This window comes from Gigantopelta aegis, chromosome 6 (genome assembly GCF_016097555.1).
Source record: "Gigantopelta aegis isolate Gae_Host chromosome 6, Gae_host_genome, whole genome shotgun sequence".
Taxonomy (NCBI): Eukaryota; Metazoa; Mollusca; class Gastropoda; order Neomphalida; family Peltospiridae; genus Gigantopelta; species Gigantopelta aegis.
The window spans coordinates 94,297,711-94,323,150 of NC_054704.1; the positions used below are offsets into that span (position 1 = coordinate 94,297,711).

The 25,440-nt window shown below is 38.2% G+C and overlaps 1 protein-coding gene across 1 annotated transcript in view; it reads left to right on the forward strand.

Annotated features, from left to right (window-relative positions):
- Positions 1–23,888, forward strand: part of LOC121374798 — a 34,554-nt gene extending 10,666 nt beyond the window's left edge. Inside the window, exons 11-29 of the mRNA XM_041501910.1 lie at positions 537–880; positions 1,369–1,551; positions 2,229–2,490; positions 3,451–3,598; positions 4,088–4,345; positions 4,759–5,028; positions 5,905–6,139; positions 6,687–6,906; positions 7,583–13,126; positions 13,553–13,891; positions 14,481–14,646; positions 15,872–16,056; positions 16,877–17,148; positions 18,485–18,632; positions 19,040–19,160; positions 21,071–21,303; positions 21,853–22,152; positions 22,698–22,769; positions 23,659–23,888. Coding sequence (XP_041357844.1) covers positions 537–880; positions 1,369–1,551; positions 2,229–2,490; positions 3,451–3,598; positions 4,088–4,345; positions 4,759–5,028; positions 5,905–6,139; positions 6,687–6,906; positions 7,583–13,126; positions 13,553–13,891; positions 14,481–14,646; positions 15,872–16,056; positions 16,877–17,148; positions 18,485–18,632; positions 19,040–19,160; positions 21,071–21,303; positions 21,853–22,152; positions 22,698–22,769; positions 23,659–23,727 — 9,369 coding nt within the window. The 3' untranslated portion in view covers positions 23,728–23,888. The remainder of the gene's footprint in view (positions 1–536; positions 881–1,368; positions 1,552–2,228; positions 2,491–3,450; positions 3,599–4,087; positions 4,346–4,758; positions 5,029–5,904; positions 6,140–6,686; positions 6,907–7,582; positions 13,127–13,552; positions 13,892–14,480; positions 14,647–15,871; positions 16,057–16,876; positions 17,149–18,484; positions 18,633–19,039; positions 19,161–21,070; positions 21,304–21,852; positions 22,153–22,697; positions 22,770–23,658) is intronic.
- The last annotated feature ends 1,552 nt before the right edge of the window (positions 23,889–25,440 follow it).

Sequence of the window (25,440 nt, forward strand, 5' to 3'; positions counted from 1 at the left end):
GTAATTATTTGGAAACTACTCTAATATATGTATTTTAGTTCACGTTGCTTTGTAAATGTTCATTACAATGTGAAACCTTCAAATTAATGCACAACTTATAATAAACGTGGTAATGCTCTATTCAACACATACTTTCAGGTCACATTTTATGCAAGAACGTATGTGTTAAATTATACTTTAAAGTATATACATATGGGTTTGTTTCTGTTTTTTGTTGTGGTGGGTTTTATTTTTTTTACCTTGTTTCATTAATATATCATTATTGTAGTATTATTTATGACCATATTACTTGGGATGCATATGTATTTAACTGGACCAGTAAACAATTTAAAAACGTTCAAAGAGATTGTGAAATAAAAACAGAGATTGCCTTATAAGAACAAATAACACTTTTGACCACATTATGGGTATGTGGTAATGCTTTATTTCTATTATTGTCTTTTTATAAAGGACATTTGTTGTATTGTAAAGATTCATAAACAAGAATGACAATACCAAAGCTGGTCTTAGGCACACTGTGTTTTTTTTTTCTTTAGAGTCGAGAAAAGCTTAAACAACTCAGAGGTTCGATGTACATGAGGATTTTCGGCAACGAAATGTCCTACACGCACTTCAAAGGCATCGACTCGTTCACCGATGGAAAGAGGTTCAACCTCCTTGATACTCTGATCCGGATGTCTAAGGAACACGACTACGCTTTCACCCAGAGCGTCATGTTCATGGACAGTACCGTGATCATCCCGACCAGCTCTGGTCTTCCCCTCAACCTGACTGTCAACGGAACGGCAACAGTTGACCTGAAGGCGGTGGGCAAGATGGATCTCCGCAAGGCTGCCAAGAGTCCGAGGAGTCTCCTCGTTGATGGAACCATCCAGCCAAGGTAGAGTTCCACTGAGATTGTCGCTATCTATGTTGCATGAGCATTTAATCATTGCCTTCTAAAATTTAATGACTCTAGGTTTCAAAGTACGTACCTTTTTTTTCTTTATACAAATTGCATTTTGAGGTACTATATACACCAGGGAAACCTGAAACGTATAAACGTTGTAATACGTGATCTGAGGTCACAAGACACATCTTGGGTTTACTAATAATAATGATAATTTAAGCAAAAAGTGAAATGGCTATAATACGTGATCTGAGGTAGTCAGAAACATTTTAGGTTTGCTATCAATAATAATAATTTAAGCAAAACGTAAACAGGCTATAATACGTGATCTGAGAAATACAAGGTTCTATCTGAAAAACCTTCCAAGAAATTAGTCATCCCGTTTATTTGGTAAAAAAATCAAACTGAGTACAAACATTTTTTAAAAAATAAAAAAACTTTCAAAATGTATGTTAAGCCTAATGTTGCCTTGTTTGTAGTGGTGCTATTCGTTTCGCGGGAGCTATGACTGTCGATGCGTTCATCACAAAGACAGGAATGAGGATCGTCAACACGTGGCACTCCAGCACTACCGTCCGAGGCAGAATCGAACTGGACCGCGGGAAGATACTCAGCGCAGAGATTGAGGCTCCCAAAAACAAAATGGAGATTCTTGACGTCAAGTAAGGACTTTCTAGTTAAACTACTGAACTGATTATTTATTTTTTATCTCGTTATCCGCTTATTCATGCGTATTTATAGTAAAGCATACTACGTTATTCTCTCCCCCAGAACGGATGTGTAGGAAGGTAAAACAAATGTATTAGATTCAGGTCCAGGATTTTGTAGAGGGGAGGGGGTGGGGAGTTGGGGGTGTTTGTTGTCACAAAACGTATAATGAAGGCAAATGAGTCAAAATCTGTAAGAAGTTCAGGGGCATGCTTCACGGAAATGTTTCGGAAAAAAAGGATCGCTCAGAGATGGCGTTTTCATGGGGATTTAGTATTGTATTTTGTCGATGATGCATTTAAAAAACAAAAAAAGTAATTAAAAAGGACACTTTAAAAGGCGGGGGAGGGTGTCACGGGACCAATGTGACACCCCCTCCCCCTCTAAATCCGTCAATGTGTATTTGCGTAGGGAGAGGATATACGCGAGGTTTCTATTATAAAACATAATTCATATAACGTCATTTAATATTTTCATATACTTACCATTTGTGACACCCAATGACCGATGTGTATTTTTGTGCTGGGGTGTCGTTAAACATTCATTCATTCATTCATTCATTCATTCATTCATAACGTCATTTGTAATAGGTTTGTTCTTCAATGTGTATCATTATCAACTGATTTCACAGAACTGGGTTCTTCTCCATTCACGGTGACGTAGAGCGGGAAGAAAAACTCTTGGATAACAAACGGAAAACCATCAAACTGTGCTCAGGACAGAGACTGGCAATGCTTTCCGGCCTGGAGACATGCGCAGAGTTCCAGTATGTCAACGCTTCCTACGTAGAGGACGCCCCCTACTTCCCTCTCACTGGACCTCTGTCTTTTGAGCTGACACTGGAAACACGCGACACCCATTCTGTCTACAAACTACTAGCAAAACGCACAGAGGTAGGCGGTTTATTTAAGACACTGGAATCTATTTTTATCATTTGGTCTGCTGACAATTATCACGGTAAACGTTTCATGTAGGCCTTAAATACATGGTTATTGGCTATTTCTAATGATAAGTTCGCTTGTGCAAGAGGGATGAAACATCCTGTTACAAGAGTGGCGGTCCTCCTCATTAACGTCGAGCACCCGATAGTGGACCATGGAAGGAATCACTACCCTGCCTACAACATCCTTTCGACTCTGCCTTTTGCAGAGATGCGATTTTGATAATGGAATACGGTTTTGTCATTCAGATATATACTTGTCTAGATAATCAGTTTTAAACAGTGTAGTTATGTTGTAATTATTGTAGTTATGTTCGATTAATGTACAGTTAATGTACAACGCTAGCTTAAGGTGTGATGGGTCGTTTAACTTCCTCGTCTCAAGCAGGATACCGCGACTGGTATCCTACCTGAAATACGGTGGTGTGTACTGTCCTGGGGGTAATGCATATCAAATATCCTTTGCTGTTTTTTCTTCGATAGTAGTAGCATTGGGAGTGTGAAGCATTTATCATTTCTGTGTTTCTCTCTCGACAAGGGGTCGAAGTAACCAAGCTCAGCCCGTCATTACACATTATGGGACGCGATGTAGCTCCGTGGTAAAGTGCTCGCCTGATGCGCGGTTGGTCAAGGATCGATCCCCGTCGGTGGATCCATCGGACTATTTCTCGTTCCAGCCAGTACACCAGGACTGGTGTATCAAAGATCGTGGTATGTACTATCCTGTCTGGGATGGTGCATATAAAAGATCCCTTACTGCTAATAAAAAAATGTAGCGAGTTTCCTATCTAAGACTATATATCAAAAATGACATCAAATAACCGATGATTAATAAATCAGTGTGCTCTAGTGGTGTCGTTAAACAAAAGAAACATTGACCTTAAACATTATTTCAATTTCCTACTATTTCCAGTCCAAATCGTCCAGCGTTGCTCAGCTGGCCTTTGACACACCTGGATCCAAAGTACAGCGTGCTCTTTCTTTCGACATAAGTATGAACCACAAACAGAAACAACTGGATATTATCTTCCTGACCCCATGGAAAGAGGCATCTCTACAAGGTGTGTTTTCTTACGTCCTTACATTCATATCGAAGTATCCTACTAGGTTTGTTGAAAAGTGTACATGAAGCATCAGTTTTATGTTTTGTTGTGTTTTGTTTCGGCAGGATCAGAAGGTTTCCTCTCTTTATGTGTCTGCCTCTCTCACATTCACTCTCTCACTCTTTCTCTCTCTCTCTCTCTCTCTCTCTCTCTCTCTCTCTCTCTCTCTCTCTCTCTCTCTCTCTCTCTCTCTCTCTCTCTCTCTCTCTCTCTCTCTCTCTGTCTTTCCACGAATCAGTCTGTTCGTCTGTCTGCCTATCCGTCTGTCTCTCAGGGAACATCCTGTTCAGTATAGCGTTGCGATTCGCTATGCAAGTTTCAGAGATCGCTACACAGTAGTTGCTAATCAATTTTCAATTGTTGAGGCCTAATAGGGGGCGTGTATTGCTTTAGCAGTACTTCCAGAATGCTTGCTTTATGTATCGTGCAATTTTAATCTTTGTCTAGGTAAAATAACAAATGACCGAGACCTGAAGAAAATCGCCGGTGTTCTGATTATAGACCAAACGAGACGGTACTCCATGATAAGTGAGCTTTCAATTAAAAAGATGAAAAACGGTTATGCTTACATCCCCCGCATTGAGTTTCAACATCCAGGAATACAGACAGTTGAGATGAGCGGGAAAATTATCATCGAGAAAAGAAGCAAGATTGATGTTGACCTAACACTTCATGGTATCAGGACAAACCCACTGACAATAAAATGTAAGTTTCGTTATAGAGTATTTTAATGAATTTTACAGACATGTTGTTTTAAATAATCATGTTAGTAAATTTTATTCCTCAAAACGTATTCTAATTTAAAACAAAAATATTTTTGAAATTTTGAAACGTGAATGTCAGCATGCACATTATATATTTGTTTTAAACAATCATTGTCGTTTATGATTCTGTTTCATTGGTAAATTAATGAATATCAATAACCTAAGGGCGTGCACCTGATAGTGGATCATTGAAACAGTTACGACTTCGCCTAAAATGTCCTTTCGAGACATACGATTTTGATAATGGAATACAGTTTGTCATTCAAATTTATAAAAGTCTTTTGTCAACAGTATACAAATGGCAATTTAAAGGTTAATTTGTTAATAATATGGGTTGATTTCTGTTATCTACAGCAACCATAATGAACACAGACAAAGAATCTGGCGTCAGACTCATAGTTGGTCTGAGCGACAAAGAGCAGTATTCCGTAGATGCCGGATTAATCCACGATCAGAAACAAACTAGCAACTCGTTCAAGTTTGTCCCAACACTGAAGATCCAGACGCCCACGTCTACTCCGGTTTCGATCACAGGCAGTCTGGATTACAAGGAAGGAAAATCTCTGAAGGGCAGTGGTATGGTGGACATCAAAAAGTTAATGACCAAAGCTATAGCGATGAAAGGTTAGTACCACCTTCTATGTTGTACTAAAATGTACTATTTTGAAATTGTTTTTTGAATTTATACGCCATTTTCAGAAATCCTGTTTTTGCCAAGTTTGGCAATTCGTGTCATCCTGTTATTCACCTCCTCTCCCAATCACCAAAATTCAGGTCATCAATTAGTCAGTTTAAAGTAAATGTACCTACAAACTGTTTCCCTGGGATGTGTAACATTTTACCTGTTTTGGTTTATATACAGTGTAAAATCTCAAAATGCAAGCACTGTGCGATTTCATAGAACTACAAAATATTTCACTCAAGCAGTTCTGATTGGTTTATGTTTACACCCTCTGATCATGGATTCTGCAATGATGTGAATAGTTAACTACAGACATGAAGACACCCTATGATTAAAGCTCTTTCACCCTACTACTGTTTCTGAAATTGATTTCGTTATTAATTAATTTGTCTAATAAATGCAACAATAAACGTTTCTTGTGAGTTGGAGAAATAAAGTTTGTTTTGTTTAACGACGCCACTAGAGCACATTGATTTATTAGACATCGACTATTGAATGCCAAACAGTTGGTAATTTTGACATGTACTCTTAGAGAGGAAACCCGCTTCATTTTTCCATTAATAGCAAGGGATCTTTTATATCCACCATCCCACTGACAGGATAACGCATATCAGTCGTCGTGCACTTGCTGGAACGAGAAATAGCCCAATGGGCCCACCGACGGGGATCGATCCCAAACTGACCGCGCATCAAGCAAGCTACAACAAGCCACCCACCCCCACCCAACCCTGTGAGAGGAAGATACATTAGTTTAGTATAGTTTAGTTCTTAAATGTTGTAACTTTCTTTACAAATATTTTACATATATATCTATCCAGGTAGTTTAACAATGAACAGCAGAGGTTACTATGGTGGTGTCAATATCAAGTCTAAGTACCTGGCGGTGAAAGTGACTGGAAATGTAATCAATAAGAAAGACGGCACTGTGTCATCAAAACTAGCTGTGGATTATGACTTGCCCAAGCACAAAAACATCAGAAAGAACAAGATCACTCTCAGCTCAAAATTCAAGGACAAGAGCACGGCCTCACTATCCAAGTTCTTGGTGAATGCGTGAGTATGATCATTTATGTATATGCTGGGGACAAAACTGTCACGAAATCGCGATGCGATAGTCAAATTAAAAATATATATTAATTCTACACGCAGACTGGCCTAGTGCTACTTTAATATAACAATTATTTAAATTATAATACTTTTTTTTTTATTTCAACCTGCCTAAAACAATAACAATTTATTTAAATACAATTTCAGTCTTTCTTTCAGATAACCATTTATTTAAATTTTCATTTTCAGCCTGTGTTTTAAATAACCATATATTTCGAATACAATTTCAGTCAGCGTTTCAGATATCTATGTATTTACATTATATTTTATTTAAGTTATAATTTCACTGTGGCTTTTAGATATCCATTTATTTTAGTTATAATTTCAGTCCGGCTTACAAAATATCCATTTATTTAACTTATAATTTCAGTGTGGATTTTAGTTATCCATTTATTTAAGTTACAATTTCAGTGTGGCTTTTAGGTAATCATTTATTTAAATTATAAGTTTCAGACTGTATTTAGATACCCATTTAATTAACTTGTAAATTCAGGAACATGGTGGTGAAGAAGAACCCTGAACTAAACTTCCAGGCCGACCTTGACATGAGTCACAATCCACGTAAACACACGGGGATGAACATAGAAGTGAAATACGGAAAGAGCGTCAAGGACCTGAAGAAGGTGGTCACTGTGTCAGCAAACGTGAACCATGCCCTCAAGAGTAAATCATCGTCCGTCGACTACAAAGTCAGAGTTAAACATCCAGCCAAGGTAGTTATAATGCATATGTGCGATATTTCCATTGGCGTTATCCATAGGATGGGCGACCATCCTTCCAACCGGCTGTTTGAAGTGCCTTGACTGATTGACTTACGCGAAATGACTGATTTGTTTAGGCATTACGCGTAATGACTGATTTGTTTAGGCATTGCGCGTAATGACTGGTTTGTTTAGGCATTACGCGAAATGACTGATTTGTTTAGGCATTGCGCGTAATGACTGGTTTGTTTAGGCATTGCGCAAAATGACTGATTTGTGTAGGCATTACGCTAAATGACTGAATTGTTTAGGCATTGCGCATAATGACTGGTTTGTTGAGGCATTGCGTGTAATAACTGGTTTGTTTAGGCATTACGCTAAATGACTGAATTGTTTAGGCATTGCGCATAATGACTGATTTGTTTAGGCATTGCGTGTAATGACTGGTTTGTTTAGGCATTACGTGTAATGACTTATTTGTTTAGGCATTACGCGTAATCACTGGTTTCACAGATTGACTTTAACATATATACGGTTTTGATCATAGATAACAGGTTTGTTATTCAGATTCATTTAGATAAGTAGGTAGGCATGTAGTCAGTTATATGTAATGTATAATATTGGTGTGCATACGTGTTTATTATTAACCATATCTCTACTTAAAGTTCTATATTTATGTTTCTTGCAGGGAACAAATATATCTTGGCAAGGTAACCACAAGCACGACAGTAAGAGTTTGGTCACTTCTCACAAACTTAACTACGGGAACGGTAGGCAAATCAGCACTGATCTTACGCTAAAAGACAACAGCAAAAAACTGAAAAAACTTTCGGGCAATTTTCAGGTTGTCTATCTAGGAAAGAAAATGTCTGTTAACACCGATTTGACACAGCCGTCGTCTGGTAAGTACAAGCACACCATCAACGGGAAATATGGGAAGACCAAAGGCAGCATCGTCACTGAGTATACCAAGGGTAAAGATGGTTCACACACAGTCAGTTCTGATATCATGCTGCCCAATGTTGACCATACGAGAATCACAGGGAGCACTAACTTGAATAGAAATGATTTCAAAGCTACAGGAAATGTGCTTTATGGCAAGAAGGAGTATGGCGTTAAGACAAGCTACAAGTACCTCACAGGAAAACAGGGAAAACTGGCACTCGATGTTAAATACCCATCACAGAAAATTGAGGTAGAACTTGAAGGTGAGAAGAATGATTCTGAGTACTCCGGTAGATTTGACGCCAAATGGGACAATAAGAAACGGATCCAAGTCACTGGCAGTATTGACATTCCGTCCATTAATGATGTCGACTCAACATTAGAGCTGAAGTATCCTTCACAATCGATTAAGTTTAACATGCGACATCACAAACGTGATGACTATATCACGCATGCTGACGTCTCGTGGTCAAAGGGAAAGAAAATTGTTTTGGACACAACATTCAAATCTCAAGAGTCTAGAGGAAGCAACACCAAGACAGCAGCACTCAGCTTGAAGACTCCATTTAAACTAGTGGATGATGTTGCCATGGAACTATCAGCTGCGAATGACAACGGGAAGTATGCCGTAAAAAGTAAAGTACAATGGAATGGGAAACGCAAAGAAATCACATCATCAATTGACGTTCTAAAACCAGTATCTGCAAGACATCTTAATCTCTTTGTGACGGCATCGACTCCATTTGAAAATATGCGCCGACTCCAGTTCGACGTACGTCACGCACTGACCAGCAAACTCAACACAGAAATCAAAGCATCCATGGACAGGAAAAATGTGAAAATTGTTCTTTCTGGTGAAAACAGAAATGGTGCTGGTAAAAGAGACGTAGAGGGTTTGGTTTCATTCGAGTCGAATATTCCTAAATTTCCATCTGTTGAATTGCAGGTGAAACATGTTGATGACTGGACAGACTACAACACGAACGTCGTTGTCGACATTGGTGGACATAAGTATGTCTATGACCTTGAACTCCATCACCAGAACCGTGGTTTCCAAGTTATTAATAATGGAAAACTGCATGTTGCCGCTGGTTCTTATTATCGTCTGTCCAACACATGGCAACATCACAATACAGACAAAACCATTAAAACGGTTGTCAACTCTGACTGGGGAAGAGGAAACAGAATACGATTTGACCTGTCTGGAAATCACGATGCATCCGATCGAATGAAGACTGTTGGCAGCCTGGATTTAGAAACACCATGGACTCCATTACGCTCTGTTAATATCAATCTCAGCAACGAATTTGGCAGTGGATATATTGCCCAACAAACACATTATGTACATGACGGAGTTCCGAAGGTATCAACGAATGTCAACTACATCAAGATGCCTGACCACACAGAGGCTGATTTCTCCATTGCAACTCCTTGGACTGAAGATATTTCCGGAAAGCTGAACACACGCTCTAAACGATATCCCATGACAGGGCATGCTGAACTCCAGTGGTCACCATACAAGAAATTCACGGCAGACGGTTCTCTGACTGCAATATCCCTAACTAACATCAATGGCGATCTGCGAATTACAACACCTTACCAAAGAGTTAGGAGCATATTCATCAGAGCATCACAAATGAAAAAGGGACCGGAAATCATCACAACTGCTGCTGTAGAATATGGTACTAGAAAAACGATTGAATTTGAAAATCGAATTCAAGTAGAAAATGGCATCAAAATATTTTCAAAGGTTGAAACACCATTTGCCAGCTTTAAGCTGATACAAGCTGGTTATCAGCTCCGTGGAGATGTACATGACTTTGATACAAAAGCTGAATTCACTGCTTCACCCATTATTGGAACATTTAAAGGGGCACTGAACTGGAATTACGTTTCAGATCTCAGTGGAAAACTGAGAATTGATACACCATACCAACGTTTCCCATATTTCCAACTATCTATACAAAATGATGAATCACGAAACCACTTCCTGGCTGAAGCTGAATATTCTCCACAACAAATCATAAGAGTTGATGCCAAATACAAGTTCAGTGGACCGATAGATATTGAAACCACCCTGAAAACACCGTTCACAAATGCAGAATATATGAGTGCAGGTTTCAAATATACAATGGGAAGTCAAGCAATAGAAACATCCGCTAAAGGTAAATTTGGATCGTATGATCCTGTGCAAGCTTCTCTGAGACTGAAGTGGAACGAAGGTATAGACGGTACCGTCAGTATAAAAACTCCAATGAAAGAAATTAAAAGCAGCAAACTTGTCATTCATCACCACGGCTCCATAACCGACTTCAAGAGTTCGTGTGATTTCAAGCTGAATAAAGAGAAACTGCTTTCTGTAGATGCAGAGTTCCAAGACCAGCAGCAAACCAAGGGAACTCTGACCATTGCGAGTAGCCGTTTCAGTGATATAAGGGTCGAAGTAATGAAGTATGGAAATCTAGAGAACTTCAAGGGCTTTGCATCTCTTACCTATGGTGATTCCCAGACTGTTAAAGCAACAGTGCAAAATACAATGTCAGGAAGACGCCTCAAGTCAGTTGTCAGTATTGAAACACCATTTGCAGAAAGTATTGATATGATGGTGGATTACAGGGGGAACTTAAAAAATTTCACTACAAAAATATCTGGTTCACTTGGCCGAAAATACAGTATTAGAAATGATTTCAGTTTTAAGACTGATACTCAGTTAACTGAAGGTTCTGATGTTCTAAGTTACAAAATAGCTGATCAGACACAAGACATTGGATTCTCCTTTCACAAAGATGGTACACAGGACAACTGGACGGCAAAGATGGATGGATACATTGATAACAAACATATCAAAATTGGTGCACATTTTACGCACGATGGTAACGTTGATGGCAAGCTAAAGGTACAAACTCCGTTTGACAGTTTTCGAGATGTCGGCCTTTCTTTCAATCATGCTGGCACTAGAAATAATTTCCAATCAGAAGGAACAGTTACGTACATGGATGGAAAAACCATTCAAGGTAAAGCTGTTATTGAGTCAGCCAGTTTAAAAAACTTGAGAGGAAAAGTAACAGCAACAACACCCTTCGATGGTTACAGACAAACATCAGTTGAACATAGTCACCAAATGAGCGACAATGACATAAAAATCAACTTTAAAATTGAATTGCCTAACTCACCAGCCATTGCTGCTGACATTCATTTAACGGCTAATGGACCAGATGCACAAATCGTATTGGCTGCTAACACAAACATAGATATGTTTAGAAAAGTAACTTTCATGGTGAAGAAGTCGGGTAATGTTAATCAGTTCAATGGAGAATTTAAGTTAATCACAGAGGACATCGTAGTCAAAGGTGACATCTCACATCGAAATAGAAGAGGAAATCTTTCTACAAAAATTACATTGACCAATCCATTCACCGAACGGATTGATGTCAGCATTCAGCACAGCCGCCGTTCAAATGGATTTTCAACATCTGCTGCTGCATCAATGGGAACTGAAACGAATGCAGAGGTGCAGACCACTTTCAACCAACAAAACAGTGATACATTCGAATTGACCTCTAACGCAGGATACAAACGAGATGGATATGGAAATAAGGCAAAGTTGAACATTAAGAAAACAGGAACTCTTTCAAATGCAGAAATCACAATGGAGGGAAGCATCAACGAGAAGACAATCACTACCCGTTTCTCTCTCCAAAGAGAAAACACAATTTATAGTGAGCTGTCAATAACAACACCATTTGAACAATACAGAAACATTGGATTTTCATTCCAATATTCAGGGACAATAAACAACTTCTCGTCCAAAGGAACACTGCAATATATGGAAAACCAAACTATATCTGTCAAAGTAACCCACTATCATGACAGTTGGCAAATAATAAATAGCAAAGTAGAAATCAAAACACCTTTTGATGGTTTTGAAAATCTACAAGGTAACTATGATCATTCTTCCGATAGTGACAAATTCAGCTGTGACATCAGTGTACAGTATGGTCAAGGAAGGAAAATTGGCGGAATAATCAAAGCATCCTTAATTCCAAGGCCAGAGTTTGAAATTGAAATTTCTACACCATATGATGGATTTAGAAGATGGACTGCGAATGGACATTATGAACAAATTATAAAGAAATATGAAGCTTCAGTCCAAATATCTGGTGGCACTGATAAAACAATTGCATTGCAATCTTCGATAGATCTCTCTGGTTCCCCTTATACAGCATCATTAAATATCCAGACACCATTCAAAGATTTTGAGAGGAATGAGCTCACTATTACGCACAAAGGAACTCCAACCAATTTTGACTCCACTATCACATTAACAATCCCAATCATCAACACCATAAGAGGAGTAGCACATCTAAGATATAAAACACCATATACCTTGGATGGTGCAGTATCTGTAACAAGTAGTATTCCATGCATGGAAAATCTCGAACTGGCTCTGCGGGCTTCAAATGAATCTGATCAAAAGAAATTGCATACCGAGTTAGCATGGGCATCGGGAAGAGAAATCATACTAGATGTATCATCTCGCAGCCATAATGACTGGAACAGCAAAGTGCTAACATTTGATGTCGTCATGTCCACACCATTTGAAATTGCAAGGCATGAATCTCTCAAATTTGAACAGAGTATTGGCAGTGACACATATGCACATAAGATTGAGGTGGAACACAATGCCGAAACCATTTTAGATGTGGATATCGACTATTCCAAATATCCTAGATACGAGGGATCTATCGCAGTTAAAAGCCCAAGACCAATGCAGTTCACAGTATCAGGGCGTCTCGAAGGCAAGAGTTTCGACGGTGATCTAATGCTGAACTGGAACAAAAATGAACCTAACAGCAATGTGCGGTTTGAAACGGCATATGGTGATAAGGAAGGACAATTGGATAAGGACATCAAGTTCAAACTGATTCATCCAGTTCGGACAATGGGCATTACTGGCTCACTCAAATCTACCCGGCGCCACACCAGCAGCCATGCTGAACTGTCCTGGAACGAAGAAGCTGGACACAAGGTCTCGTACGATTTTAGCTTGAAAGACAAGAGCAGGCGATACAGCAACATGTACGACAGCACAGTGAAAATCGGCATTCCGGGCCGAAGCCTCCAGGTTACTGGATCTTATGGCGGTAATCGTAAAGTGAGGACCGTAGACGGTTCATTCCTCTGGGATGCTGATGAGGACCAGAACAAGGCAGTGGGGATGAAGGCCACGTTCCAACCAGCTGATAGTCGAGCAGATATTACGTTCAGTTTGCCATCAATTGGAAAGGTTAGCATCTTTGTGCAGACACTATTTTTAAACTGATTTTTTAGCATGGTTTCACAGCTATGAGCAACATTTAACTGTTTTTAAATGTTCAGTTATATGGAAATAAGTAGTTATAATGGAACATTACAATCATCTGAGGATATGAAAACATATTGTATACAAGTATAATTGGTATTATACTGTAATATGTGTAGGGTTTAACAAAAATACATCAATAGTTAGCGAATCGTAGCTACAAACTGAGTATCGTTTGTTTTATGGTTGTACTTGTTTTGGTTTTAGATTCACATCAAGTCATATTAGTAAGTACATTGTTTTTACAATTGGTTTATTCTTGTACTGTTTGTTCATTGAGATTACTCCTAACTTTGTTCATATAATCGTGTGATAATCGCACTTCATATCAGATCATTTATCTATTTTCAGGACATAAAAATTGGAACTGAGATGAGTGTTAACGAGGGAAGGACCCTTTTCAACAGTAGAACTCAATTCTCGTACTCACAGGACAGCAGAAAGACACTGACCTTCATGTCAAGTCTTCGGGACATTTCCACTCGTTATGGCGCCAAGAACTACAGCCTTACATTCGGGATTGCGCACCCATACACTGACCTGGACTGTCGAATGTCATCCAGTGTTGGGCAGTCCACAGACAGATACTCCGCTGGTTTGGACATATCTTACCTGACGGCCAGACGAGAAAAGAAGAACTTGGCTTTACGTGCAGAGATCGATCGGTTGAGAAATCAGATGAACTTTGAGGTAGCAATTTTCTAGGTGGTTTAAAATATTTTATTTTATAATGGTAATGATAACTCAAATAACAAGACTTCTCTTTGAGTATAATATTAATTGTGCGTAATAGTGTATGATACGGTAGAAACTAATCATTTCTAAATACTACGCGACAGTAAAAATTAATCGGGATACAATAACGGGTCTTCTAGACCAAATGGGAATTGCAAACTAAACATTATATTTTGGTGGAGCGGGGAGGGTATCCCTCCTTGTTTCGTGCTAGGTACGACCCTGAATACAATACATGTAGGTGGCCTTATTCAGAAATGGCTGTGTCGAGAGTAATTACCACTCCACACACACTCACACACACAACAAAAACACACAACACGCACGCACACACACCTGTTACATGTATATTATAACAAAAAACCCATGACCCCACCCCTCAACCCCCCTTCACAAAACAAAATCAACAACTACAAACCAACCAACCAACAAACAAACAAACATAAAACAACACCAACCAGGAAATTGTAGACTTCTCTGATTTTCGCAGAGTGGACATATCTAGCTCTAGTTGTGAGCCGTCGGTTCATGTTTGATCTTGTAGATCGTCAGTCCACACAGGAGAATTGAAGTGTTCGGCGACATCGTGAACACCAGCCCGCTACTGATGCGATTCAGAAACAGGATCGACGGCCGACTCCTGATCAGCTCTGCCCTCACCTTGGACCTGGAAGAGAAGAGCTTGGACTTCCAGACTAATTATGATCCAGGTGAGTATCACAGACCATCCAGACATTCATTTAAACGGATGCTTCAGGCCCTAATATATATATATATATATATATATATATATATATATATATGGTGCATATGAAAGATCCTTAGCTACTAGTGGCAAAATGAAGCGGGTTTTCTCTCTAAGACTCTATGTCAGAATAATTACTAACTGTTTGGCATCCAATAACCGATGATAAATAAACAAATGTGCTCAAATGGTGTCGTTAAACAAAACGAACAGGCCGTAATATTTAATTGAAAAAAGTGGGAATACACACTGTGATCAAAATGGGCGAAGTTAAGGCTAAACAAAATAAATTTCTGGTCTGGTCAGGGCGCACGAGAGAGAGAGAGAGAGAGAGAGAGAGAGAGAGAGAGAGAGAGAGAGAGAGAGAGAGAGAGAGAGAGAGAGAGAGAGAGAGAGAGAGAGAGAGAGAGAGAGAGACACGCATAGCGGCATCAATTCTGGAACTTTGGTCTGACCAGAGGCCGACTTTTTTTGTTTTGCCTAACATCTATCATCTGCACTGCATGCAAGTCACAATAATATTTCACGCGACCTTCGTTTAGTTCGCGTGTCGGTTACGCCACTTTAGATTCACGGTTTTGGGGCGAACCGTTGCATTCTACAATCAAAAGTTACACACTTTTAGGTCATCATAATATTATTTGTTATGGAAAATATGATTCGTGTAACTAAACAATCGGTTAGCTACATGAAGATCACGAGTTCCTGTTACCTAAGACTTTGAAATATTGTCCCCTGTGTATCCAGCATTGAGTCAAGTAAATGTTAATGTTCATAATAAAGAAAAAGTGAGGAAGTAAATAAATAAAATTAATAATAAATGAAGTAAAGCACAAAATAAAACACTAATATTTAGGACAATAAACCATGTTCTGCTGTTGTTTTCTTTTTATCATTATATGTATTACATATCTTATAATATCACACCAAGAGCTAACAACCAATTCATTCATTCATTCATTCATTCATTCATTCATTCATATATTTATTTATTAATTTATTATTTTGGCAACAGCTTTCGTGGTATAGGAGTATAGCTATACAATGTGAACAAATTAAAATTGTTTTCTTTTCGGATTTTTCATATATTTTTTAAAATGTTAGACCCTGCTTTTCTTAAGACAAAAATTACATTGGTCTGATTATCAGCCTTCGCTATTGTATATCATTAAACACATACACACTTCCAGACCACCCTGAAGAATCGATCAGAATCAGCGCCAAGTACGTGAACAGCAGTGCATTCCGTGCCGAGGTGTTTCACGCAGCGGCCTACGAACAGCATGTCGATGGTCTCCTCGCATTCAGACTCAACACGTCGCACCTGCTCCACACCCGCATTCACTGGAGACCAGAGATCGTCAAGGAATTTGAGGTATCTCAAATCAATCTTTTCAGGGATTGTTTTTAAATTACTATAGTCTGATATAGAAGTATTAGCATTTGCGGCTTTCAAGATTTGTGTTTTGTCTTTGAAATGTGGTTAAATATAATGCCAACAAGCAACAGTCAAAGAACTATTGTCCCCTAATAGTCCGTCTCATAGGTAACGTTGGGGTTTTTTTTCGTACTATGAAATTTACTACAAGTTATTTATTTCTGAGCTGATTGATTTGTAAGTTGCACACAAAAATAGTATTTGTTATGTTCAAAACACTTTTATTTTTCTTCTTACATCAAACCAAATCTCAATTTTTTACAGTTTGTTTTTATATAGAATGATGAGACGGATTATTGATCAAATATATCAATCAACATAACGAAAACGTTTTTTAGCAGCAGTGGTGATATGTGGGTTCAAGACAGTTACATGCATGTAAACATTATATAGGTACAATTATGCGAGTACATCTTAACAATACATCAATAAAATGTAAGAAAATATGGGATAAGAAAATATATGACAATCTTTAGAATATACTAATATGGTGTTTGAAGAAAATACATGATAATATTTACAATACACGAATAGTGTAAGAACATTTGAGTATAACCATCTTAATAATATGCTAATATAATATAAGAAAAAAGTACAACAATTTTTTGCAATATATATAGTGAAAGAAAATACAAAACAAACTTTACAATACATTAATATATATATAGCGCAAGGTTATAACTGACATTTTGTTTAACAATAACATTAATATATTGTTTCAAAATATATGTTAATCTTAATAACATCAATATTTTAGGATTATCTGATAAAGAAATTGGAGAAATACGGCAAAGACATTGACACAGGAGCAGAAGGAATGATGGCGGCCATTGCACAGGAGCTGGAAGCCAGATACCGCAGAACCGTCACTCACGTGACCAAGGAGCTGGAACCCGTAAAGGAGCTCATTGACAGGGAGATGGACATTGTAGGCAGACAACTCGAAAAATTCACACGAGATTTGCGACGCATGTACACCAGGAATGACCTCTACGTGCGCGACATGGGAAATACCGCTCAAATAGTGATGTAATTTTGTATTTGTTTTTGTTTATACATATAATATTATATGAATTATGTTGTGGGTGAGAGGATTCTTGGTTCTGTAGTGACTAAGCCATCCGGCTTTAAGACTGGTAAGTAATGGGTTCAGAGCCCATTACCAACTCCCACTAGAGTTAATGACAATGGCTTCATGGAGATGACCGGCCTCGGTGGCGTCGTGGTTAGGCCATCGGTCTACAGGCTGGTAGGTACTGGGTTCGGATCCCAGTCGAGGCATGCGATTTTTAATCCAGATACCGACTCCAAACCCCGAGGGAGTGCTCCGCAAGGCTCAATGGGTAGGTGTAAACCACTTGCACCGACCAGTGATCCATAACTGGTTCAACAATGGCCATGGTTTGTGCTATCCTGCCTGTGGGAAGCGCAAATAAAAGATTCCTTGCTGTCTGTCGTAAAAGAGTAGCTTATGTGGCGACAGCGGGTTTCCTCTAAAAACAGTGTCAGAATGACCATATGTTTGACGTCCAATAGCCGATGATAAGATAAAAAATCAATGTGCTCCAGTGGCGTCGTTAAATAAAACAAACTTTACTTATTTTTCATGGAGATGTGTAGGATGTCAACACAAACCACTAACCATTGAAACGTGTCATCTACACAGTTCAGATACAATAGCTAACCGTTGAAACGTGTCATCTACAGATAGTTCAGATACTATAACTAACGGTTGCTGCCCACCACAGTATGCTTTAACCTGTTAGTTGATAAAAGCACAAAATTAAGTGTAAACCAAAACACATTATATGAATATGTTAATATTGACCAATATACATACACATAAAAAAATAATGTTCTGTTTACACATTAAAAAAATGTGTTTCTGGGAACCCAATCCTGACTATAAAATAGGCCTCACTATATGTAGCAAAACAAACCCTTAGTCGAAAATCCATACCTATTTTGTTTCGGGTTATTCCCGAAAAAACACATTTTTAGGAGTTAGTTTTATTTATTTTTACATCTTCCTATTAATAACATTGTAATTGATTAAATAATTATACTTTTATAATTTATAGAAATAACAAGACAAACTGTGCATATACTAATTAATTTTAATAAAGTTATTCTTAAAACATTAACATAATTTACCTACGTATAGATTGGGATACAGTCATGTAGTTTAGTATGTATACTTGCTACAAGTAGTACAGGACATAGCAGAACTTTATTTGCACTCGTATCACCATACGGCGATACATAAAGGCGTTTTTGATTTACAACCATTTTGTGCAGCTGCAGTAAATTAACATAACACATGCAAGATAGTGTAATGACAGTGTGTTATTTTCTCTTATTTCAGCAATGCTCTCGACAGCCTGATTCTCAGATACAAGTCTCTTCGCGAACAGGTCGACATGGAATTAACCAAATTTGCTGACAAACTCAAATCCTACCCAGTTAGAGAGAAGTACCTGTCTCTGATCGGTGACGGCATGTATAATATCCAGGTATATCCTAGGCATAGGCCAAATATACAAATGGCATTGTCTAATGGTTCTTTCATCGCTAAATGTATCATGTAAAAATAATTTTACGTTGGCACTAGCACATTACCATTCATGTTATCAATGCTGAGTTGGCATATATAGACCAAGTATACAAATGACATTGTTTTGTTTTTCTTTCGTTGTAAATTGTTAAATGTATCATGCAAACATAATTTTGCGTTTGCATTAGCACATTATTATTCCTGTTGTCATTGCTGATTATATTTATTATGTATTTATTTATTTAATATATTTTATTTTAGTTTTATTTTATTTTAAAAATATATATTTAATTTAATTTTTTTGTTGTTGTTGTTGTTGTTGTTGTTGTTGTTGTTGTTGTTATTACTACTACTACTACTACACAGCGAGCTGTATCGAGTGGGGTGACAAGTACCAGTGAATGGATCAGCAAACTTGACGAAGAGCTGCAGAATTGGAGGAATTCACTAGAACACCATTCCAGTAAACTACAGAACAGCGTGTCAGGTAAAATGACTTTTATTGGAGTTCGCTTCATTTTGAGTTATTTTCGTGCTTATATCCAATTGTCTTTCACGCCCACTGTCTTAACACACACCTCAGCTACATGTACTGTCTGTTCAGGATGGAGAGGTAGTGATTAATGAAGTTATGAGAGAGAAGTCAATGGAATGGTCTAACATCTACTCACTGAATTGTTCAAACTTTCTCAGGGTGGGAGACTTAAAGGAACATTCCTGAGTTTCCTGAAATTGTAAGATGTTTCCGACTAAGAAAAATATTTCTACGATTAAACTTATATATTAAATATATTTTCTTGTTTAGAATGTCAGTGTCTGTATATTCAATGTGTTTCTGATTGTCTTAATATTTGTAAGGAGCCCAAACTGGATTTTGTCTTCAAATAATTTCGTACGTACGAAAAAAGGAAATAAAATGAAATTTAAGCTAGTACAAATATTAGAACGATCAGAAACACGTTTAATATACAGCCACTAATATTTTATGCAGAAAAAGTTATTTGATATGTAATTACAGTCGTTAAAAGTCTCTGTTAGTTGATAATATCTTAAAAATTGCAGCAAACTCAGGAATGTCTCTTTAAAAGTACAATTTACTAATAATAGTAGGTGATAAAGAAGCATATCTAGTAGGATGTTTAATAGAGGGGAGTTAATACACGAGGGGAGTTAATACACGAGGGGAGTTAATACATGAGGGGAGTTAATACATGAGGGGAGTTAATACATTAATACATGAGGGGAGTTAATACATGAGGGGAGTTAATACACGAGGGGAGTTAATACATGAGGGGAGTTAATACATTAATACATGAGGGGAGTTAATACATGAGGGGAGTTAATACACGAGGGGAGTTAATACACGAGGGGAGTTAATACATGAGGGGAGTTAATACATTAATACATGAGGGGAGTTAATACACGAGGGGAGTTAATACATGAGGGGAGTTAATACATTAATACATGAGGGGAGTTAATACACGAGGGGAGTTAATACATGAGGGGAGTTAATACATTAATACACGAGGGGAGTTAATACATGAGGGGAGTTAATACATTAATACATGAGGGGAGTTAATACACGAGGGGAGTTAATACATGAGGGGAGTTAATACATTAATACACGAGGGGAGTTAATACATGAGGGGAGTTAATACATGAGGGGAGTTAATACATTAATACATGAGGGGAGTTAATACACGAGGGGAGTTAATACATGACTTGTTTAACGACACCACCCCAGCACAAAACAAAGGTCAAGTTAAAGTATGTTTTGTGTAACGACACCACTAGATATATTATTCATTGGCTATCGGATGTTAAACATTTGGTAATGTTGACATATTGTCTAAGAGAGGAAACCCATTACATTTTTCCATTAGTAGCAAGGGATATTTTATATGCACCATCCCATAGATAGGATAGCACATACCACAGCCTTTAATATGCCAGTCGTGGTGTACTGGCTGGAACGAACAATAGCCCAATGGCCCTATTGATGGGGATCGATCCCACACCGACTGCACATCAAGCGATCCCTTTACCACTGCGCCACATACCCCAGCACAAACAAATACATCGATTACCGGGTATCGAATGCAGACTGAGGTACTTAGGGAGTAAAATAATGTTTAATTATTAATGTATGTCATTGATTAACAAGACCCAATAGGCGATGTACTTTTCATGCCGGGGTGTCGTTAAACATTCATTCATTCATCATTCATTCATTCATTCATTCATTCATTCATGATTAACAAGATTCCTCATCACATACAAACAAAAATAAATTATTTCATCAAAAACAGGTAGATGGACACCTTGGGGTCCCATCTAAATATGGGCCTTTAATACAAGTGACAGTTATTATGTAGGTGTAAAATGTCTTTGTTTCAGGATACCTGGAGTCTGTGAAGAACCACCCAGTGATAAATGGAGAGGTATATAGCCGATACATCAACACTCTGTCAAACAAGCTGACGGAAGGAATAAAGTCAACAAACCTTGCCGACCAGTACAACTCTGTCATCTACAACGTGCGAGAGCTCGTCAACGCTCGTTTAGCCGACGTGATCTCCCGGGAGGAGATGAACCATCTGCACACCATGGCCAACAACGTCTACCAAGAGGTGGGTGGCATTAGGCTTTACAGTAGTATCATTCATTTCAACTTATTTTCGTGCTTATATCCAATTAAGGTTCAAGCACGCTGTCCTGGGAATACACCTCAACTATCTGGGCTGTCTGTCCAGGACAGTGGGTTACTTGTTAGTTGGTTATTGGTTAATGAGAGAGAAAAGGGTGTAATGGCCTTATACCCACCGAGCCCTTGAGAACTGGCTCTGGGTTGGAACCGGTACCGGGCTGCGAACCCTGTACCTACCAGCCACCGAGGCCGATAAAATAGTATCGTTTTACTGCATCCTTTCTGTTGTATTCTTTAAACTGACAGACCCTAGGTTTCTAAACACTACGACGCTGTTTTCACTATTATAGGCGTTTTTTATCATTTAAATTAGATGTACTAACATTTTATTATTTATAATATTAATTTCTCAGCAGACGAAATGGATTGGCAGACATATGGTAGGCCTATATAAATGTGTCTTTTGTTCTTTACGAATTGCACTGTTTGATGTACAGGCTGTAACATACTGTGTGCTTGTATTTACTAACAGGGCGTATGGGCCTACAACTACTGGCAGGTTGAAGAGAACACCATGAAACATCTGATGAACATCATGACCCTGATGAAGGAAATCATCCAAGAAGAGTTTGAGAAGTACACTCCATTCCTTCAGATCTTTAAGAAGTCAAAAGTCACAGTGTATGACCCGGAGCACGGTGAAATCCAGATGGAAATGTACCTGCCCATCCCTCTACAATCCCTGGACACGGCCCCCAACGTCCTCCCACACATCACCAGGGCCTACAACAGATACATTCCTGATGGGCAGACTCTTCAGAAATATTATAATGTTAGTACATTTTGGGTGAATTTTGTCAAATATTAAACTAGTTTTGAAGGGAGTTGGATGGTAAGAACCAAATATTTTAGTTCAAACATGTTATTTGTAAAATGTCAATATGTGTGATATTGAGAGAACTAGTCGACAATTACTCCCAGCTTCCCTCCTTGTTAATGTAGTATTGTATAGGGATACACATGTAACAGGGTTGATGCAAAGCATTATACTTTGTTGGAAGGATTTTTCTAAATTTTGTAAATGACAAAACTTGTTTTTCTGAAACACTATGACTGTGGACATAATCATTTCTGTGTGTCAGCTCTAGACAAGATATTAACGATCAGTATGGCCGTACATGCCTATAGCTGAACTTGAACCCATTTTCATGTGGTTTTTCCGTGGCGCGGATTACACATTACTCCACACCTCGCAGTTAGCTTTTGTATGTGTGTCTCGTTCATTTCTGTACCCACCACACGGATTGTGTACTTTTTATCCTTTCTTAAATTTCACTACAATTACTTTTCACAGAACTTTATCTCATATATTTTCAGTATCTGCCAACGATGTTCAAGGGACGAAGTAATGACACAAATAGCAATGCAGATTTTAACACACAAATGGAGGTATACACTGTTCGTTTTTCTCTTTCATATTATTTCATAATATTTCACATTCAAAAGTGTAATTGTGTAAGCTGACATTGATGGGTAGAAATATCTTTATGTTGAATAAATATCAGTTTTAATTTGCAAAAAACCCACCAAAACGCCTTTATCAAGAACTAAATTTCTTTCTATTAATAAATATAACAGCCTTTGATATTTGTCATGCATATTTAATCTGAACAATAAAACCGTTATTAGCGATCAAGAGTGTATATCTGTACAATACAGGGTCGAATGGGCATTTGGCAAAATGGTGCTTGATTCCATCAATCTCTAGCTAGAACCTAGTCTGTAAGAGGACAGCCACTCCTGAGGAGATCCTTTCCTGGACAATACATCATTTTGACCGGCACAAAGAGGACTGCCATTGTCAGACTAGTTTATTCTGTCAAAACTAGCACAAGATAGAGAGGAATAAATACAGCTGTGATGAGATGCACTCATGACTCACTGTCAAAAATGTATAATGGATTTAAAGTATGACTGAAATGTCCCTGAACACAAGGTCGTGAGTTAGACAGGAGGTTAATTTCTGATGGGTTTTTTCACAACGATTTAGGGACGTGGGACGTAGATTGCCCAATATAATTAAGGGTGGGGAAGTGTGGGGTGGGTGTTTAGAAATATAATCATGACATAGTGATTATATAGTCTTCTCAATCTATACAAAAAAAAACACTTTCAAACTAAACGGACACAATTCATATTGTCCTTGGAGCAACGTTCCCCTGCACCTCTTCCACGTCCTAGCCAAGTATGGCCCTGACATTACTGTGTATTTTTGTGACTCGGTTTTAACGCATCACGATGATCGATATTAATTTGTAGTTTTTTATTGTTCTTCCAGCAATACCTGAACTCCAACCAACCAACACGACCACTGCGTCGTCCCAGGTACTACGCCATGCCCGTCTGAATTTCCAATCGACCTTTCTAAACCAAAAACATTTACTGACAATGTTCCTTCGATCTATCTAATCGTGTGTATATTGAAGATTTATTTATTGTGGAATAGTTTATCTTGAAGAGAAAACAACAACACAAATGTGAATATTATCAATAAAGTTTAAAATAAAACTCTTGATTTCATTGTTTATATCCTGAGAAGGACGGTGGAGTTTCTAATTGGGTATACAGATAACAGGCTAAAAGTCCAAAGTCCTCACTGCAAAATCAAGAATCTCTTTGGGGAAAGTGTATTATAATTGCGATACTATGGTCAACTGACAGACGTATTGTTAAAAATACCTTTCTGAGTTTGATACCTAATTTCAGAGGTTTCAAAGCCTTTCTAATGATTAGAATTATACTTTTAATACAATATCTTCTTTAGAATATCCTTTAATGGATCGAACCACCTCGGTGGATCCATCCAGTTGATTAATTTTTTTCAACCAGTGCACCATAACTGGACACAGGCTGTGTGTGTTATCCTGTTTGTGGGATGGTGCATATAAAAAATCCCTTGCTATAAATAGAAAAAATATAGCGGGTTTCCTCTCCGAGACTATATGCCAAATTACCAAATGTTTGATATCCAATAATGTGTCCTAGTGGTGTCGTTAAACAAACAAAAAAATATTTCTTTCCTTTCCTTTCTATTCTGAACATGTATATGTCTGTATGTGACATACAGTCTTAGAGAGGAATCCCGCTACATGTTTTCGTTGGTAGCAACAGCTCCTTTATATGCACCATCCCACAAGCAGGATAGCACATAGCATGACCTTCAGCAACTTGTGAGATACCTCAGGGAATGCTCATAGCATGACCTTCAGCAACTTCTGAGATACCTCAGGGAATGCTCATAGCATGACCTTCAGCAACTTGTGAGATACCTCAGGGAATGCTCATAGCATGACCTTCAGCAACTTGTGAGATACCTCAGGGAATGCTCATAGCATGACCTTCAGCAACTTCTGAGATACCTCAGGGAATGCTCATAGCATGACCTTCAGCAACTTGTGAGATACCTCAGGGAATGCTCATAGCATGACCTTCAGCAACTTGTGAGATACCTCAGGGAATGCTCATAGCATGACCTTCAGCAACTTCTGAGATACCTCAGGGAATGCTCATGATATGCGGATGTTTCGAATGCCATATAGATCTGGTAGAGAAGTTGTTTGACCGTGACCATGGCTTTTTATCCTTTTGGTGAACACCTTTAAAATAATTATGGCCTTGATGTCTGATATTGTGCTCATGGCGGATGCCGCCTGGTGAGGTAGGATATGCTCATCTTTCACGAACATGAACTGTTTTTACAGTGACTCATAAATGCATACCATCTCATTTGCATATATTCCACTGACTTCCAACCTCTATCCAATGCATGTTTGGGTTTTCTAAGCTTGTCTTGAGGGCCACAATCCACCTATAGGCGATACGTGATGGATGAAAATCCTGTTACGGACCTCCATGGGGAAGCAATCACGATTGCCTAAAACGTCATTCCCACTGCCTTGTACAAAGATACGATTTTGATCACGGAAAACGGTTTTGTCATTCATAGTGGGTATACTGCTTGTGGTACACCGGTAGCCTACATACCATAACTGTCTCTCCAAATTAGCTGAAATGTATGTTGACGTTTTATTTGTCCTTGTATTTAATAATAATAGTTTTT